This window comes from Grampus griseus (assembly GCF_964374135.1).
Source record: "Grampus griseus genome assembly, chromosome: 13".
In the NCBI taxonomy this organism is placed as follows: Eukaryota; Metazoa; Chordata; class Mammalia; order Artiodactyla; family Delphinidae; genus Grampus; species Grampus griseus.
In genome coordinates this window covers 21,678,468-21,699,943 of record NC_139007.1, presented here as the reverse complement: position 1 = coordinate 21,699,943, position 21,476 = coordinate 21,678,468, and the positions used below count along the sequence as shown (strand labels likewise).

Here is a 21,476-nt window from a genome sequence, read left to right as displayed (position 1 = left end):
ATTTAATCATTTTTAAGCATTCATTTCAGTGGCTTTAAGTACATTCACATTGTTGTTTAACCATTGCCATCTTATATTTCCAGATCTTTTTCATCTTTCCAAACTGAGACTCTGTACCCATCAAACGCTAACACCTCGTTCTCTCCTCCCCAAGACTCTGTAATTTCTGTCCCCATGAATTTGACTAAGGAGCATTACAACTTTACGGAAGTGTAGATTATTCAAACTCAAATTGGTCTTAAAGCAGTTAGAAACTAGGATTGCTCTTACTTTTCTTTGCTGAACTGCCCCCAGTTTAGAGAAATTACAGATTTCAAGGAATGAAATGGCAGAGAAGATGAAGTCACAGTTTGGGAGGAGAATCACAGATCTTGTGGCATGTGCAATATACTGGACATTTTGATTGTTGCTTTTGGAATGCAAATCTGCCTTTAAGTGTAGTGGTTTTTTAGAGGATGTGATTGTGATGAAAGATTGTGGTTGAATAACACACAGCATATCCAAAATTTTGGTGGAACATATTTGAATCCCAGAACCATCCTAAATGTTTTTTTGGTAGTTGGCCAGACTCTGGGTAACATGACATTATTACCTGGCTCTGTGAAGTATCTTCTGCTCTCTTCCCTGAAATGCAGAAAATCAGTGTGTAGGTCCTCACTCAGTGATGTATATGTTCAGTTCTTCAGAATAATATAAAAATCCATGGAAGAGAAGCATTTAAAACTACTTGTTCAGAACTAATTAGAGAGCGTTGGGCCTGTAACTCTGCTTTTCAGTAGATATGGCATTGAAAAAGCTTGTTATTTGTAATTCATGCTGTGTATTCCTTGCAATGCAGTTTTTTTGCTTGAAAAAAAATGTAATAAAGACAAAAAATGAGGCAAAAAGTAGGACAAAAAGAAAGGTTAAATTTTTCTGCTTGAAGGTTTGGGGATAACACAGATAATGCATTTTGGGGCTGCGATCCCCATGTTTGAGCTAGCTTCTTTTTACACATTCTCAGACAATCTTATCCCGGCTCCATCTATCCCCAAGCAAGATTCTCTGCTCTCTCCTTTTTTGTGTATGTTTAGTTTTATTCCCTTTATTTATTACTTCCCAGCGTTTCTACTTTTGTTTCGGTTTTGGCCTATGCCTTCCTTCCTTTTATGCTGGCTCAGCATAGTGCATTTAAAAATACGTTTTATAACTGGAAGTTTGTACCTTTGACCACTGTCGTAAGATAAATAAGTACTAGGGATGTAATATACAGCATGACTAATATAATTAACACTGCTGTATGTTATATATGAACGTTGTTAAGAGCGTAAATCCTGAGTTCTCATCACAAGGAAAAAATATATTTATTTTTATTTTGTATCTGTATGAGATGAGTGCTGTATGTCAATTATATCTTAATAAAACTGAAGAAGAAAAAAATTTTTTAAAATATTTTATCCATCATTTTGGTTATTGTAGTTAGAACTGTTGTTCGAGATATCTAGCCTGCCATGGAATGGAAACCTTCATATATTAAAAAATAATCTTACAGTATATTAACCTAGTTCCCTCTGGATCACCCCTCTCCCCCATTTTGTATTTCCATTTTTAAAGCTTATGTATTAAGAAGTTCTTATAAAGCTTACAAAAAATTAAAAAACTTTTAAAGTGATTATTGTGTTTCTAAAAATATGTGTATTTATTTTATAGCTACTTGAAGGAAACTTTGCCAAAGAAGTCAGCCATGAAATGGATGGTCTCATTTTCCAGCCCACCGGAGTAAGTACATTTGTCTCTGTGTGCATGTGTGTGTGTAGGTGTATCCGTGTATGCCCATGCATGTATATATAAAGTATATTTTCCTTAGATATATTTACTTAGGATTGATTACTGCTATAATCACTGCTTTTCCTTAAAACAAATTTTCATTATAAAATAAAATACTTCTTTTATACTAAATACATATAATAGTACAATGAATAGTTATTTGCTTTTCACTTAGCTTAGGAAATAAATATGACTGATCATTATTTTTCAAGGAAGTTATTAGTCTTTTAATATAATTAGTTTTCTTACTACTCTTGCACAATGAATGTTTTGTTTCTTTACTAGAAATCTACCAATAACCTTATATAAATAAATGCTTATTTCTTTCTGTAGCCCAGTATATCTTTAAGCATTAATATTTTTAAAACTTCATTTTGCCATGGATGAGTAAAATTTAGAGTTATCAATATTTGAAGAAAAACACAATTCCTTGCATATTTATTCCATGTCAGATTTCTGAAACTCACTGAAGAACTTTTCACCAACTTAATGGTCAAATCATATATTTGGAGTAATTATGTTTTACTGATGGTAAGGTTTCCCTCCCTCCACATCATTGACGTTTTTGGCCACATAATCCTTTGCTGCGGGGAGCTGTCCTGTGCGTGGTAGGATGTTTCACAGCATCTTTGGTCTGTACTTACCAGGTGCCAGTATTACTTCTCCCTCCCACCCCTCTAGCTTGTGACAACCAAAAATATACACATTCACTGCCTCATTTCCCCTGAAGGGCAAATTTGCCTTCACTTGAGAACCTGTGCTCTGTGGCGCAGTGCTTTTCAAAAATGTGGCCCGTGGGCTTCCCTGGTGGCGCAGTGGTTGAGAATCTGCCTGCTAATGCAGGGGACACGGGTTCAAACCCTGGTCTGGGAGGATCCCACATGCCGCGGGGCAACTAGGCCCATGAGCCACAACTACTGAGCCTGCGCGTCTGGAGCCTGTGCTCCGCAACAAAAGAGGCCGCGATAATGAGAGGCCCGCACACTGCAATGAAGAATGGCCCTCGCTTGCCACAACTAGAGAAAGCCCTCCCACAGAAACGAAGACCCAACACAGCAAAAATAAATAAATTAATTAATAAACTCCTACCCACAACATCTTTAAAAAAAAAAAAAATGTGGCCTGTGGACAAGGTAGCATTAGCACCACCCAGAAAGTTGTTATAAATGTCACTCACCACAGACCTACTGATGAGAAACTGCTGGGAATGGAGTCCAGCAATTTGTGCTTTCTCAGGCTTTCCCAGTGACTCTGATGCGTTTTCAAGTAGGAGAACCACTGCTTTTATAGGAAAGAGTTGTATTTCATGTGCCACACCTTGTCACGAGCTTCATTTTGCCTTCACTAACTCTATCCTTAGAAATTAGGGTGCAAGGTAGTTGTGAAGTTACGTAGAGACACATCAAACTGGGTACCTGGAGAAAAGGGAAGGAAGCTGTAATATTTTTGAACATTATGTATTAAACGCTATATTATATATGCTTTACGTATATAGTAAAACTCTGCTATTATGCAAATTTAGGTATAACGTGGTATGTGATTGGCTTCTGTCTTCCTCCCAGCCCCCCTTGCCAAACAGATGGGGGGAAAATCTTTTGTGGTCGCAGGAGGAGGAGGTGGAGGAGAGTTAGAGGCTGGGGACAGAAATAGTAGAAAATACTATTTTAGGAAGATAGACATTAGATCTTTGAGTTCCAGTATTTTCTAAGTCTAATCTCCCTGGATTGAAAGAAATAAAATCTAACTATAACTGGAATTACAGTGTTTCACTCTGTTAAACTCATGGTGGTTCAGACCCATGCATGTATGAGATTTTGGTATATGTAAGAGAAATGGCCTGACAGGTGAGTCTTGTGATGTCTAGTGTAGTAAGTTGGTTTATCAGTCTGTCCCTCTTCTAGTAACCACACTTGTTATTACGATGACTTCATAATTGATTTTCTTAAGTATTTGTGGGCATTTGGTTTAACATAAAAGTTTCAGTCAGTTTGTCAGGTTACCCAAAAATTCTTGTTGGGAGTTTAATTGGAAACGCTTTGAAGTTAGATTAATTTGGAGAAAATCAGTGTTTTTACAATGTTAAATTGCCTTCTCAGTGAATAAGGTAGAGCTCTTTTCAGGTCTTTTACTGTTCTCCAATCCAGTTTAAGTTTTTTTTTTTTTTTTTTTGCGGTACACGGGCCTCTGACTGTTGTGGCCTCTCCCGTTGCGGAGCACAGGCTCCGGACGTGCAGGCCCGGTGGCCATGGCTCACGGGCCCAGCCGCTCCGCGGCACGTGGGATCTTCCTGGACAGGGGCACGAACCCATGTCCCCTGCATCGGCAGGCGGACTCTCAACCACTGTGCCACTAGGGAAGCCCCGCTCTAGGTCTTTTGTATAAGGAGGTAAGAAGAGAGTTGATTACAGACAGGTGTAGCTTCCAGTGGTGGGAGGAGACATGATTTTAGGTGGTCCAGAGACAGGGCATTAAATGACATTGCATTACCCAATGAGAATTTAGTCCCATTCCAGTTTTTATACATTCTTTCAGTTTATAAATTATACTTATTTCTAGTTTTGAATATCTAAGATTTGCTAATCTTTCCCTTTTTAACAAAATGAGTGTGGACTTAGTTTTACACTGTTCAAAGGGCAACGTTCTCTACTGGAGTTTAGTATCATTGGTTCATTTCCATCATGTCTAATTTTTAATGCTACTTATTACTTAGGGTAAGCGATACCATTATCTATTTATGGTATAAGTGGCGTACCATTTGGCATAAAGTTTCCTGAATATCTTTGGGGGCCATTTTTCAGCCTGCTGCAGTTATTTAGCTTGATATGACATTTCCAACTAATAGCCATAGACCCTAATACCCAGCGTCATTTCTATTTTGGTCCTTCTAAGGTTTTAAGTTACCTTCCTTTCTTAGGCTTTCTTTTTAAAGCAAGTTCTGAATTAGAAGTTTAGGACTCTTAATCAGGCCAAGAACCTTAAAATGTAAAATTTGCCAGCATTTCTAAGTTTTCCTTCTGGGGAAGTCTAAAATCTTGGATGAACTCAGCTTTAATAATGAACTGCAGTCAGGGTGAGTGTTAGACCCTTATGACAAAATAAAACAGTATATCAGAGATAACCTGTACTTTTTGTCATGTTAAAATATGTTTTCACCCTTTATTTTTACTTTGGAGGATATGCAAATGTTAGAATCCACAGTTCTTTTCCCTGGAATTCTTCAGACCAACTCTCTAGTGTCTTGCTGGGTGGCATTTGCCTGGCTTTTAGCATTCTCTGCATGGAGAAGATGAAGGGGCGAGGGTGTGCTCTTCAGTAGGTAAACTTTTCACTTCACTCTCCAAGGTTCACTTTTCCTCTTCTGTGGTTCTTGAATCTTCTGGACTGGAGCTTCCGCCCTTCAGTTTTGCCACAGAATAAACATCTCCTGCCTCTTGCCAGGGTGGAGGAGGGAAGCTGGAGGTGTAAATGCTCCTTGTGAAGACTTTTACCCAGTCTGTTTCCAGTACCAGGTCTCCCTTTCACCTCCTCGCAACCTTCTCAGTATCTGTTTTCCTATGTCACGTAGCCTGTTCTGGGGAACGCAGCAGGAATTCCTCTGCCTTTGTATTGGTTGCTGCAAGCACTTAGTATTCAGTGTTCTTTGCTCTCTGCTCTGTTAACTTCTCCATCTACTTTCTGTCTTTCCAGAATTTGACGCATTGTTTTCTGCTGTTGTCTTCTTTCCTGATTTTCCTTTTCTATTGATTCTCTTTTCTGTAACTCCCATTTTAGTGAGGTTTCAAATCAAAGTGGATATAAATGCACATGTTTAGTCGACAACATTTATCAGAAAATCCCCCAAACTTCTCACAATGTGTGGTTTTGCATCTCTTGGCTTCCTTGAGCCAACAGTTTAAATAAATGAAGAAAGGGACTGTTTTGAGTGACCAACTTAGCGATCTGAGTGAGGCTGCATAAAGTGGAGAGAAGATCCTGGTCAGGGATGGGCAAAGCTTGACTTATAATCTGCAGCCCACTCTCTAATACCAGAGACATATTCCAAAGGCAAATGAAGGGCAAAAAATGAAGAGGATGCTTGGTGCATCTACTTTTGTAAAAACTTCTGGGCCTACGTTTGTTTGGTGCTAGTTACTTAAAACTTAGCAAGAAGTTAATTCTGCTTCACTATAGTAATTATAGTGAGGGAACTGAAGTTGAGTAGAAGGTAGAAGATATTACTACTGCTAAAAAAAAAAAAAAAAGAAGAAGAAAGTATTTTGAATCCTGGCAAAATATTGAGGAACAGTGATAAAGATACTATATTAAAGTGATGATTTTATTGAGGGCAAAACCCCAAACACCAGCTTAGAAGAAAGTTCATTTACCTTTTGATTTAATGTTCTGTTTTTCAGAGACATAACCTTGTAACACATCCAGAATTGCATTTAGTTTATTACTTTTATAAGAAAAAGGACAAGTAAAGCTAATGGATGGTATATTCAGGAAAATAAAGCTTAGGATATTTCTTTGTGTTTATAAAGAAATGTACTAGTATCTGATATTTACTAAAATACAGCAGTCATTAATTACCATGAAAGCCTCAATTAAAAAAAAAGTAGATTAAATTACACTTATAGAATTATAGTAAATCAAAGCAGAAAAGATACTTCTAAGATTATCTAGCCCAGTGGTTTCAAAACATGAATTTCCAAAGTTCTGGGTTTCTGTGAACTGCCTTAGGGGACCATGTGCAGGAATAGGTTACTAGGTAAGCATTCTGTTTATCTCACGGCAGCCCTGATTTATTTCTTTTATATATTGTACTTCTAGATAAGATTGTGTTTTAAAAGGGGCTTCATCTAAGTAAATACCATTTGTATCAACTGCTTTTTTGAAAGGTCACCAGTGATCTTTTTCCTCGCAAAATCATGTTCGTTTTTCAGCCCTTTTCTTACTGGATTATCTAGTGGTAGTCTGTACCGCTGTCCACACTTCCTTAAAAATACTCTCTTGCGTGGCTTCATGCCATTTCTTCTCCATCTCACTCAAGCTTTTCGTCTATCTACTAGCCATTGAAGTTCAGAGTTTCTGAAGGCTCGGTATGCTGGACCTTCATTTTTTACCATGCTCTGCTCTCTCCCTTGAAATCTCTTCCACACTTGAGTTATTTCCCGTAAGCCTGACTCAGACTCTTGATTTCTGTTTAAGCTCCAGGTTTGTTTATTTAATTGCCTACCCTGATATCACCTTTTAAATTTCTCAAAAACACCAGAAACTCAGTATACTTTGAAGCTGAACTCCATCCCTACTCCCCAAACAAACAAGCCAACATACAAACTGTACAAAATGATCCTTTCCCAACATTTCATCCCTCAGTTGCTTACTTATATGCAGTTACTTGAGTGAGAAATCTAGATGTCATCTTTGACGCCTTTCCTTCTTTTATCCCTCTAATCCATCTCCAAATCTTGCTTTATCTCCTAAATCTCTCTTAAATTATTCCCTTTTCTCTCCATTACCACTGCCACACTCCAGTGTGACTTGTCGTTCACTGCCTCTTGCCTGGACCCCTGCAGCAGTGTCCTAACTGGTCCTGCAGCCTCCACTTTATCCCCCTCCAGTCTTTTCTTCATACCATATCCAGAGTGGTCTTCCTCCTTAATCTCTAGTGATTTTCCCTTGTTTTCAGGTTAAAGACCAAACCTAGATTTGAAGCCAGCTTACTCTCTTCTTTATCCCATGCTGCCTTTTTGTTTCCCCTTGTGTTTTGCTGTTGATGTGAAAGTAACTGATATTTTTATTTAAAGGTGACTTAACTATATTACTTTATTCATAAACAGTGTTTTAAAAAATTGAAGTATAAGTTATACTTGCCAAAATATTTAAATATTTTGAGAAAAATGGGTATTTTCTTTGAAGAAGAAATTGGCTGTTTTCTTTGAAGAAGAAATTGGCTGTTTATTTTAATATGAACCTCTAGTCTTTCTAAGGCTTAAAGCTCAAACTTTGAACAAACTGACGTGATCATTTTTAAAAAGAAGTATCTTCAGATTGAATTTTCCATCTGGTTATTAGTCTATACCATAAACCAGATAGGTTTTATTAGACCCTTATATATAAGGTTTTCAGTCTTACGATTTCATTGACATTTTGAATTGCTAATCTTTTGTGGTTTGTTACCTAAAAATGAATATTTTAAGTTGGCCGTTTGACATTTTAATATGCTATAGGTAGTAGATCTTTTACTTGACAGCTATTAGATCTTTAAGTTTAATTTATAAAGTTGATAATCCTTGTTTGTTTACTAGCTTTTGCAAGCGGTTTTAATGATTTATGTAGCATAGTAAATTTTTATTTGTAGTAATGATTGATTTCTAACCTTTTAAAAATCATATTTGATTTTACTTTTGTCATCTGGAGACACGTTTCTAGATAAGAATTTTTGTGCCATTAATACTCCCTCACTATGAAATAAAAACAGAATTATATGTAATGAATTGCAAAATAGAGGTGGTAATAAAAACTTGAAATATTTTCTTTGTTTTATTAAAATAAGACTTTTTCTTGTTTTATCTGCCAGCTATATTGTGATTAGTAAAACAGAATTGTTTCTGTATTGAGTTTAGAGTATTTACTCTCAAGCAATAGTGATAGAATTGTTTTTTTATGTTTTCATCACTATCTTGATTTTCTGTAAGGTGGGTCAGCTTGGTTTTATGTTTCACCCATTAATCAATTTGCATGTAAATAGAGTCAGCTTTGATTTTAATATTGCTTTCTTGTGAAATATTAATGTTTTTATTAAGTCTTTACTACTGCCAGGTATATTGAATGTTATGGATAGATTGTAAAATGAAAATTGGAATTAGTCTAATGTCTTGTCTTGAAGTACATGACGAATTAGAGTGGTTTTCCTCTGTAGCAGAGATGATGTTACCATGGTGAAAGCTTCTGTTGCCATGACATTTGCTTGCATATTTTGATAGGTCTTCAATTGAAGAAGGGCTCTGTTTCCTGGCAGACTGGAAAAGTGTCATTCTGTCTTTCCCCCAAATATGTTATTTTTTTAATTGAGAAATATGTAATAATTTCCAAAGAATTGTAATAGTGAACTGCCAAGGAAGAAAATACACCTTGTTTATTTTTAATTTTTTTTCCTTAATCAACTTTTGGAACCCAGCAAAATATTCTTAGCTTGCTTTTGTGTAAGGAAGAAGAAAAGAGAAGAATATTACTGTTCTAGCTTTCTTAATAAATAAAACATTTGCTTTTCCATTGAATTTTGTTGACAAAATAAACAGCTGAAGAGGAATAATTTGTAATCAGCCTCAGCTAGATATAGATATATACTGTTACTGTACAACAAAAAGACACTGCTAATGATGATATATTGTTAGCAGAGAAAAGGACAAATAAATGTAAATAAGGACTTCACAAAATGAAGGAATCAGTGAATTCCAAGAAGGTAAATATATAAAGTGCAAAATCAGTTTTCATATAAATGATACATGTTAAACACAGTGAATTAGGGATAGTTCTTTTTTATTGATAACATTTAATATTGAAAAATTAATGGTAGATTTTTTAAAAATTGTGTTTTACAGTGGTATATGTTTAATTTGAATTTTAACTAGATAATACAGACATTTAACATGTAGTAAGACAAATACAGAGAAGAAAGTCTCCCTCTCCTTCTTCTCGCCTCCCTCAATTATCTACTGTTGTTTGTTTTTAACTTATCTTCTCATAGTTTCTTTATGCATTTATAAGTAAATACAAATTTGTTAATACATTTTTATTCCCACTCCACTTTTCAAGGAAGGTAGCACATTATTTTGCACTTTGCTTTTCAGGATTTGTCCAGCCATGTATTTTAATGTATATTTTGTTAGTGCTCTAATTTGAGCATCTTGGGACATACTGGAATCAGCAGAAGGATAGGGCTTATTATTGATAGCTCCCATCCCTTATGCTTAGGGGAGTTCAGACTTCTAGGAGGAAATATTTTAAAACATACACTTTGTCAATTTAGAATAAATTTTCCTTTTGTTGTCAAAGTTCATTGATAACTTCAGTAGGGCTTTTTACTGGTAGCTGCAAATTTAAGTATTTGTAATGAGTACATCTTTACACCAGCTGTTTCTTCTGCAACAAACTGTTTTCTTCCTTTCGGTATTACTCCCATTCAGCCTTTGAATATCAAATTAGGTGTGGCTTCCTTGGGGAAGCCCGGCTGATTCGGTGAGTGTGACTCTCCCCTGTGTTCTTACAATGCTCTTCTTCGTACCAGTACTAGGAGCAGAGAAAATTATTTTAGTGATACTACGCTGCATAGATTAGCAAAAAAGGAGAGTAACGTACTTGACGTATAAAGTAACTAGGCTGCAGATGTTACTTGTATCTAGAGTTTGATTCCCCTATCGGTAGACCACTTTTATTTAGACTTGTGTCCACCAGAGAAGAGGAGAAACTCTGTGAGAATCTGCTAACTGTCAAAGTTAGTGGAATTTTATACCAGATGGCAGTAGTCTTGGATATTAAGGGAGAGTTAATCCTGAGCTTTGGAATATATTAGCTCATGCCTTCATCTAATAAATTGGGTGTCTACTGTATGTTATACACATTGCTGAGTAAGAAATAATAAAACTGGATAAAGGCAGGGTTTCTGCCCTCAAAGGGCTATGAAGAAACTCGACCCTGCAGCAGTGTGAGAAGAGTACAGACTGATGGAGTGGCAGAGGCACCTTGGTGGGCCCAGGGAGTAGGGCCAGGATACTTTGGGAGATGGGGCCTGTGCTGGAGATGAGACAGGACAGACGGTTCAGTAGGCTTTCAGTGGGGCCTGAGTGGGAGAGAAGAGGTAAGTGGTTTAGGTGCTGAGGTTTATTCGGTTGTCTCAGCTCCCTCTTCCCACTAGACACGGCATTGCCAGTTGCTTGTCCCTCCTACTCACCGCTCCACACAGAACTAGGCTAAAAGTAATTAGAAAACAACTGACTTGGTTCCTTTTGGAACAGTTTTATAATATGAGATCATCTAACCCAACCTTTCATCATTTGCTTTCGGACAAATGATATAAATCTGTATTTTTTGTTAATAGTGGAAAGATTTCTGTATTACTGTGATTTGGGAATTTTTTGGACAAGTCTAACGATTTGGGTTATCAGTTAATCTGTAAAAAGAGGGAGTTTACTGCATGCTTTCAGTACCCCTCATTTTTCTAGTATTCTTACTCAGGTCTATTAACTGGTCTTGATACTAACTGGGTACTTTCATTTAACTTGTCTTTGCCCCCAGTTCCTTACTGGTTAAAGTTTAATTTCATGTGTAGTTATATGGAACTGCCCAGACATGGAAAGTAAAGCTGAAGTTGCAGAGGTCTTTGTGTAACTGTATTTTTTCCAAAATTATTTCATTAGAGATGTAAGCTACAGGTTATTTTATATTAAAACAACAGCAAGAAGAAATTAGACTTGTGAATCAGATAATAGAAATAGTAATACAAATGTATTTTTGAGTAAGTTTTCTAACCTATTAAGCCAAGAAATTGTATTAATTCTCTAATATTAAATTTTACTCTCAAATCACAACTTCACTTTCCATAAGTAGTAGTAAAACTTTCATAAGCAGATGAGAAATGTCAGCAAGCTTTTGAAAATGGAATTCTCCGTTTTCTTCCCCTGCTTCTTTCTATGATACCTCTCCCTACTATCTTTACCAAGTTTGTGACTTTTTAGAAATGAAATACCAAGGGGTTGCCTTGAGCTATTTTTATAGGAGATCGACTCTTCACCTCCTCTACATCAACAAGAACAGCATAGAGCACTGGGCCAATTTAGTCTCAGAAAACTTGAGCAGACTTCCCCTCAACTCAGGTATATTTGTGTTCTCATTGCGTAGAACTTTCTTGTAGCCTAATTATTCTTCAAAATTCAATTCATGCATTTTTCTTGTTCAAGAAAACTTCCTTTACCCCTGCCCCCTGATTTTCATGTTTCTCTGTTGTTCTTCCTCAGCAACTTTGTTTGTGTTCATTTGAGCACTTCTCTAATCTCTCTTGGAGGTTATATTAAAAGCCTCACTGTGGTTGAGCCCACTGTCTTGGGAGAATTTGTATCTTCCCCAACTAGTATGGTACTAGGCACATAGTAGGTAGTTAGTGTTGATTAGGGACTTTTCCTCCATACAGGATATTTATGTGTCTTGTTTTGCAAGATAGGTGTTGGTTATTTGCTTCTCAGTGAAACATGGGCAAAAGGATATAACAAGTCAATAAATCTAGAGTTGTTTTACTTTTCTGTCCAGTAGAATTACCAAAGAGGATTTTTTCTGCTTTCTTTAAAACTAAATTCTAGAAAAACAACAAAAATAAAACTAATATATGGTAAGGCCAGGAATCTTTCCTAGCTTCAGGATGTGAGCCTTCTGAAGAGGACAGTATGTCTCAGGTTTCAGTGCAGGGCCTGGAATATATATTACGATAACATAACTGCTCACATTTTACTAGTGGAAATCATAGAGTAGCATGGGCTACAAAGCATTTTAGGTATCTCTGGTTTAGATGTCCTGTTTTTAGGCAAGCAAAATGCTGTTGCATTTTTGCAAGTGAAATAGATGAAGCTCACACTTTGAATTTGCTTTGAATCATGAAGTTAGTAGTTAGTAGAGGCAAAGAAGAACCAGATATCTTGTCCTCTTTGTTGTTATTACTACTAGCTTCCTTTAGATCAGTTTCTCAACTTTGGTACCATTGACATTTTGGGTTGGATAATTCTTTGCTGTGTACAGCTGTCCTGTGCCTTGTAGGATGTTTAGAAACATCCCTGGCTTCTACCCACTAGATGGCAGTAGCTCACCCTTCCCTCCCCAGTGTGACAACCAAAAATGTAGGCATTGCCAAATATCCCCTGGGGGGTAAAATCTCTAATTGAGAACCACTGTTTTGTATAGCAGGTGTATCACTTCTGCCTCCATTTCATTTTCTCTTAGTTTTAGAGGACTTCTTTGGCACATGGCCATCCTGTACCTCTAAGCCAGGTTCTGCTCTCATTTGGTAAACACTTCCTTAAGCATCTTACTTGGTTGCCTGACATCTGCATTCATTACATTTTTTCTTTTTAAAGATAATAATGGACATCTCAGGTAATATTGGTAATTGCTTTCAGACATAATCTATCTCTAATTTTTTATTGGACAACTCACCTGGTAAAATCAGATTTGCTTCTATAGAACTAAGTATTATATGTATCAATTAAATATAGCTTTGATAATTATTTCACTCTAGATACATGCTGGTGAATTTAATGAAATTAAAATTCATTACTCCCTAATTATACATTGGAAAATGTAGCTTGAAAGGATATTTTTGTACCCTTGTTTATATTCAGCAAGTGTATTTCAAGTTTGAGGACTCACAAATATTTATATTTAAAATACCTAATTCCCTGTATTATATAATATCTTTGACCTTATTATTTTGGGGAACTTGAAAAAAGGATTTTTAAATAGTTATTGATATACATAGTCTTTTGTGAATAGTGCTAATTTAAGTCATTTCATAATCTAAAATATTCTATTTAAACATATAAATTTAAAAATACCTGAGACTAATATTTTATAAGTTTAAAAAATTTTCACTTTATTTTTATTTATTTATTTTTAAAATTTTTTTTTGTGGTACGCGGGCCTCTCACTGTTGTGGCCTCTCCCGTTGCGGAGCACAGGCTCCGGACGCGCAGGCCCAGCGGCCATGGCTCACGGGCCCAGCCGCTCCGCGGCATGTGGGATCTTCCCGGACCGGGGCACGAACCCGTGTCCCCTGCATCGGCAGGCGGACTCTCAACCACTGCGCCACCAGGGAAGCCCATATTTTAAAAATTTTTTATCAAGTATTTATTGAGTATTTTACTAATTGTTTCGTAGGCACATGATTAGACATGATTTTACTGAAGTAGAATTTACATTCGAACAGGTATTTAAATACATTTTACTCATGGGATCTATGTCGTTGCATTTATATTCGGTAATTCAGAACTACAGTATTTTTAAAATATAATTTCCTAAAAATTTTTGTCAGGCATTTCATTGATTTTCATAAAGGTGCTTTGAAATTCTCAGTCATGTCAAGTCTAGGTTTTCAGATTAATATAAATGGTTTGGTGTACAGTCAGATAAGGAATGACTTATGTACTTGAACTATTGCTGTGTAAAAGCAGAAGAGTCAGTATATGCTATTCTCCATTAGATGATTTCCACAGAGAAGAATGTGAAGGATAGTTAGTAGCTATTTTACAAATAATATTATATTAAAATTACATTTAGAATTTGTTACTAGGTACCCATTATGAAATATTTTAAAGCTGTACAATCATTAACATTTCCTAGATTTAATAACTTAGATTGGTGTTGGTTTTCGAAGTGGTCTCATACTCATAGTCATATAAATGAATAGAGAACGGAAGTAAATGATGCTTTGTTTGTACATGTGACATTCCCTTGGCAGCTTGTGAGTGGGGTTGGTGTGGGATGCTGACACTCCTTTCTCCCCTCACTCCTTTTTACCTTTCACTACCATAGGGAACCACTCTTACTAAAAGGTCTGTGATGTTTCTGTCAGATAGACTTTATTAGAAAAAAGACTAAATTTTATTATTATTTTTATTAATGGGGTCACTACTGGAAAATTTAGCAGTTTTAACATTTATAAAAACGTTTATATTCAGCAAGTCTAAAGAGGTTTATTTGTGATCATCCTGAAGGACATGTGTTACCTAAATGAATCTCTCAGGGCAAATAAATGGACAAAAACTTCCACTGAAATATTATATATTTGATTTTATATTTATTCATGTTTAAGCACAAGCCTTGGGGGAAGATAGTGTGCATTATGTTCTTAAATTTGCTACAGATGAAATGTCTTTCCTGTCAACTCCAATGGTTTGTCTTGCTTAGCGAAACTTGTTATACAAAATTTGTCATTATATGGACTTCTGTTTGAAATAAGAGATCCGATGACTAGGGTTTTTGCATTTTTCCCTCAAATTTATAAAGATCTGTTAGAATGCAATTTGACTCGTATATCTAAAAAATGTTAGTAATGAGAACACTTAGCAGTTTTTCCTTCCTGAGTACCTTTCTCATAATATGGCCCCGTCCCCCATAATGCCCTCGCTGAATTGACATACTTTCCTCTCCTTCAGGAGATTCTATATTTTTCTACCCAAGTGTTTTGCTCATATTTACATCATGGTATAAGTCTGCATTAGTGAATATTACCCATTACTCAAAGTTTTCAATCTTAATTCCTCTATAATAAGTCCATAGCCACCAAAGTAAAAGATTTTCTCTTTTTACTATGTTCTAGAATAATTTAAAACACTTTTTTCCTATGCTGTAGTCTCTTTGATTAGATGGACAGTGTTGTACAACCATTTCCACAACTTTTACATCAGTGCAAAGAGAAGTTTTGTAACCGTTAAGCAATAACGCTCCTTCCGCCCACCCCCTCAATGCCCCCCACCTCCACCCCCTGCCCTTGGTACTACTAATCTACTTTCTGTCACTATGAATTTGCCTATTGCGGATATTTTATACAGGTGGAATCATACCATTTTTGTCCTTTTGTGTCTGACTTATTTCACTTAGCATTGTAGCATGTGTCAGAACTTCATTCTTTCTTGTGGCAGAATGATACTCCATTGTATGTATATACTGCATTTTGTTTACCCATTTATATGGTGATGGAAACCTAGATTGTAGACATGTCAATATCTGGGTCCCTGTTTCCAATTTTCTTCGCTCTACCATGTGCAGAGTCATATGGTAATTCTGTGTTTCAAATTCAGTTTTTGAGGAACTGTCAAATTATTATCCATAGTGGCTGGATCATTTTATATTCCTTACAGCAACATACATGGTTACTAATTTCTTCACATCCTCTCCAACACTTGTTATTTTCCTCTAAAAAAAAAAAATTACAGCCACCCATATGAAGTAGTATCTCATTATGGTTTTGATTTACATTTCCCTCATGGCTAATGATACTGAGCATCTTTTTATGTGCTTATTCACCATTTGTATCTCTTCTATGGAAGAAATGTGTATTCAGGTTTTTTGACAATTTTAAAAATTGGGTTGTCTTTGTTGTTGAGTTGTAGGAGTTCTTTATGTATTTTGGATATTAAACCCTTATCAGGTATATGATTTGCACATTTTTTCTCATTCTGTAGGTTATCTTTTCACTTTTTTGATATCTTGTGATGCACAAGTTTTTTAGTTTTGATAAAGTCCAGTTTATCTTTTTTTTTATTGCTTGTGCTTTTTTTTTTTTTTTTTTGCAGTACGTGGGCCTCTCACTGTTGTGGCCTTTCCTGTTGTGGAGCACAGGCTCTGGACATGCAGGCTCAGTGGCCATGGCTCACGGGGCCAGCCACTCCACGGCATGTGGGATCTTCCCGGACCAGGGCACGAACCCGTGTCCCCTGCATCAGCAGGCGGACTCTCAACCACTGCGCCACCAGGGAAGCTCTATTGCTTGTGCTTTTGATGTCATATCTAACAATTCACCACCAAATGCAAGATCATGAAAATTTACCCCTGTGTTTTCTTGTAAGAGTTTTATGGTTTTAGCTGTTATATTTAGGGCATTGGTCCATTTTTAGTTAGTGTTTGTATATGATGGGAGATAGGGTTCCAAACGTCATTCTTTTACTTGTGGAAATCAGCTGTTCCAGCATCATTTGTTGAAGAGAGTGTTCTCTCACCATTGAATGGACTTGGCATCCTTGTAAAAAAAAAAATCAATTGGCTATTGGCTATCAATATATGAGTTTATTTCTGTACTCTCAGTTTTATTCCATTGGTTTAAATGTCTGTCCTTATGTCAACACCTCCATTTTGATTACTGTAGCTTTATAGTAAGTTTTGAAGTTGGAAAGTGTGAGTCTTGTAACTTTGTGTTGTTCTTTCTTCAAGATTGTTTTGGCTCTTCAGGGTCTCTTGTAACTGCATATGAATTTGAGGATTGGCTTTCCTATTTCTGTTAAAAAGAAAAAGTTGTTGGAATTTTGATAGAGATTGCATTGAATCTATAGATTGCTTTGAGTAGTATTGACAGTTTAGCAATATTAATTCTTCTTAATGGGTGTTCTGAGACCAGTCCCAGTGTGGAGGGGGTTTTCCACACCACCAAGCACTTCTCTGACACCAGCTGGGTGTCCTACAATTCAACTCAATTCTGACACTGTCTACCCAGTGATAGCGTCAGATTCAACAGGTTGAGGGCTCTTCAAAACTGTACTGCTTCCAGTTTCCCCACCCTCCCCCACCCCTTAACTTCAGATGCCAGTTGCAAGTTCATGTTATTACCTGTGCTTCTAGTTGACTAGCTGTAGATTGGAGGTTCCAAGGACCCTCTCCTTGGCCTTCAGACACCAGTTAAATTCCAGGTTGTTACCGGTATTTCTTACCACCTGACTATAAATCAGAAGTTCCCATGACCCCCTTGTCAGGTTCAATTAGTTTGCGAGGGTGGCTCACAGTACTCAGAAAAATATATTACTTACTAGATTACTGGTTTATTATAAAAGGATGTAATTCAGGAATATCCAGAGGAAATAGATACATAAGGCAAGGCATGGGGGAGGGGCATGGAACTTCTGTGCCCTTTCGAGGCACCCCCTCTTCCTGAATATCCATGTGTTCACCAACCCAGAAACTTTCTGAACCCCGTTTTTCTTTTTTGGTTTTTATGGAGCCTTGATTACACAGGCATGATTGATGAAGCCATTGGCCACTGGCAATTGATCCAACTTCTAGCCCCCCTCCCCTCCCCAGAGGTCAGAGGGTTGGGACTGAAAGTTCCAACCTTCTGATCACTTGGTTGGCTCCTGGCAACTAGCCCCCATCCCTAGGTGCTACCTCAAAATCACCTCATTAGCATAATAAAAGACCCATATCACTCTCTTCTCTTTGGAAATTCCAAGGGTTTTAGGAGCTCTGTGCCAGAAGTGGGGATGAAGACCAAATGTATATTTATTATAAATCACAATATCACTTTTCCTATCCATGAATATGGGATGTCTTTCCATTTTTAGGTCTTTTTAAACTTTTTCAGTAATGTTTTGTAGTTTTCAGTATATAGACCATTCATTTCCTTTGTTAAATTTATTCCTAGGTATTTTGTTCTTTTAGATGCTATTGTAAATGGAATTGATTTCTTAATTTCCTTTCTGGATTATTCATTGCTGTTGTATAGAAACAACCGATTTTTTGTATTGATAATAGCACCAAAGTATTACATTATTAGGAAGAAATTTAACAAAAGTTGTGCAAGACCTGCATACCGAAAACTACAAAACATTGCTGAGAGAAATTTAGGAAGACCTAAGTACTAAGTAAATAGAGAGATTTGAAGTGTTCATGAATCAAAAGATTCAGTATTGTTAAGATGTTATTTTTCCCTTAATTGATCTATTAATTTACTGCAGTCTCACTTAAAATCCCAGTAAACTTATTTTTCATAGAAATTGACCAGGTAATTTTAAAGTATATGTGGAGGGCTTCCCTGGTGGTGCAGTGGTTAAGAATCTGCCTGCCAGTGCAGGGGACACGGGTTCGAGCCCTGGTCTGGGAAGACTCCACCTGCTGCAGAGCAACTAAGCCCATTCACAACTACTGATCCTGTGCTCTAGAGCCTGCGCACCACAACTACCGAAGCCCATGCCCTGCAACAAGATAAGCCACTGCAATGAGAAGCCCGTGCACCACAATAAAGAGTGGTCCCGGCTCGCCGCAACTAGAGAAAGCCTGCACGTAGCAAGGAAGACCCAATGCAGCCAAAAATAAAATAAAATATATGTGGAAATATAAATGCTACATTAGCTAAGAAAATTTGGAAAAAGAAAAACAAAGTTTGAGGACTTACATAACTGCTTTCAAAACTTAATATAGAGCTAGAGTTATCAAGACAATATGCTATGAGCAGAAAGAGAGGCATGTTTATCAATGCAACAGATTAGTAAGAATAGAAATATATCTATATCTATAAACAACTGATTTTTGACAAAGATGTCAAAGCAATTCAGTGAGAGAAGGATAATCTTTTAACAAACGGTGCTGGATGAAATTGATATCCAACTGCCAAACAACAAACAGTCCCTTACTTCACATCTTATAAATAAATTAACCTCAAATGGATCATATACCTAAAAATAAGAGTTAAAACTATAAAATTTCTCTAAGAAAATGTAGTAGAAAATTGCAGTGACCTTAGGATAGGCAAAGATTCCTTAAAGAGGGCACAAAAAGCACAAATTGTAAAAGTTTAAAATTGGTGATTTTGAAATGATGCTCAACATCACTAATCATCAGGAAAATGGAAATCAAAACCACACTGAGATATCACCTAACACCAGTTAGGGTGGCCATCATCAAAAAGTGAAAAGATAACTTGCTGGTGAGGATGTGGAGAAAAGAGAACCCTTGTGCACTGTTGGTAGGACTGTAAATTGATATAGCTCTTATGAAAAATAATATGGAGGTTTCTCAAAAAATTAGTAATGGAACTTACATGTCATTCAGCAGTTCCACTTTTGGATATGTATCCGAAAGAAATAAAATCATCTTGAAGAGACACATGCATTCACATCTTTACTGCAGCGATATTCACAGTAGCCAAAATGTGGAAACAACCTAAGTGTCCATCAGTGGATGAATGGTTAAAGAAAATAATGGTATACATATACAATGGAATATTATTCAGCCTTAAGAAAGAAGGAAATTCTGCCAATTGTGACAACACGGATGAACCTGGAGTACATTATGCTAAGTGAAATAAGCTCTTATATATATATATGGAATCTTAAAAAGAAAAGTCAAACTTAGAGTGTGGAATGGTGATTACCAGCGGCTGGGGGGTAGGGGAAGAGGGGAGATATTGATCAAAGGGTAGAAACTTTCAGTTATAAGATGAATAAGTTCTGGAAACCTAATGTATAGCATGGTGATTGTGGTTAATAATAAAGTATACTTGAAATTTCCTAAGGGAATAGATCTTAAATGTTCTTACAACATACACAAAGAAGTAACTGTGTGATGATGGATATGTTAATTAGCTTGATTGTGGTAATTATTTCACAGTGTATACATATATCAAAACATCATGTCGTATACCTTAAATTTTTTATTTCTCAATCATACTTCAATAAAGCTGTAAAAAATAGTTGATTTTGACTTCATTAAAATATATTCAAAAGAAATTGTTAAGAAAATGAAAAAGCAAGACAAAAACTGGTAGAAAATATTTGCAGTACATGTATCCAAACAAGGCTATTTATCCAGAATATGTAAACAGCTCTTCCAGTTCAATTATAAGGAGATAACCCAGTAAAAACAAGGGAAAAATTTTGAACAGACACTTCACCAAAGAAAATACACAGATAGCAGCAAATAAGCAAATTAGAAGATCTTCAACATCTGTCATTTAGAGAAATGCAAATTAAAATTATGAGACATACTTTAGAATTAAAAAGACCAACAATACCTAGTCCTAGGATGGATGTGGAGCAGTTTGATCTCTCATGTATTACTGGTGGGAATGGAAGATGTCACTGCCACTTTGGAAAACGATTTGACAGCTGCTTGTAAAGTTAAACATACATTAACTATGTGACCCAGCCATTCTGCTGGGTATTTACCCAAAAGTTATGAAAACGGATGTCCACGCAAATGTTCAGACCAGCATCATTCCTGGTAGCCTAAAAACGGGAACAGCCCAGATATCCATCAACTTGTAAATGCATAAACAATTTGTGGTATATGCATAGAATGGAATCCTGCTCAGTTTAATAAAAAGGAACAAGCTAATATATGCACCAGCATATAGCAAAACCTTGTGTAAGAATTTCTTATGAATTCTAGAAAAGGCACAACTATAGTGATAGAAAGAAGGTCACTCTTGCCGGAGAGTTGGTAACAGGGAGCTGACTGCAGCTGTCAAGGGGAAACTTTTTGGGGGTGATTGAAATGCTGTATATCATGATTCTGGCGATTGTTACATGATTGTATCCATTTGACAAAATTCATTAGTTAGTTTTATTAATTGTGAATTATCCCACAGTAAAGCTATTGAAGAAGGAACAAAATTTTTTAAAAGTGATCAAACTTCCTTTAAGTTATAGTAGGATTGGAGGGAATAACAGGTTTCATTATTTTTCGAGACTTTCACAAACAAGTGTCTACATGCTTTGGCAGAAAAAGAGGCCATCAGTAAGATGGTTGATATCTAACTTTACTCATCAGTTAAAAATAACAAAAATTATATTCAGAAAAAAAGTAGTGATTTTGCTTAATGAAAAGTAATTGATATTATATTTAATAAATCAAATGTTTAATTTTTTAGCTTCATATTAACTATTATCATCATTTTAATTCACTTTAGAAATATAAACCTGGTCGATGTGATGATATTTTGAAATGGAAGCCTCCCAGTTTGAATTCTGTGGATTTTCGCTTAAAGATAACAAGAATGGGAGGAGAAGGGTAAGTATGCCCCTTTGTTTCCCCATGATTTTTACATGAAATAATACCGTTTGCATAAGGCTTCACTGTTTACTGGGTATCTTACATATACTTTACAAAAAGAAAGTAAAGTACTTTTAGGTATACTTTATGTATGTACCCATAAATCTATC

At 36.2% G+C, this 21,476-nt stretch overlaps 1 protein-coding gene across 1 annotated transcript in view; it reads left to right on the top strand.

Annotated features, from left to right (window-relative positions):
- The window catches only part of RNGTT (RNA guanylyltransferase and 5'-phosphatase), a 221,891-nt gene that overhangs the window by 106,457 nt on the left and 93,958 nt on the right, over positions 1-21,476 (top strand). The window contains exons 12-13 of the mRNA XM_082669277.1: positions 1,690-1,758; positions 21,224-21,324. Of these exons, the coding sequence (XP_082525403.1) occupies positions 1,690-1,758; positions 21,224-21,324 (170 nt within the window). The remainder of the gene's footprint in view (positions 1-1,689; positions 1,759-21,223; positions 21,325-21,476) is intronic.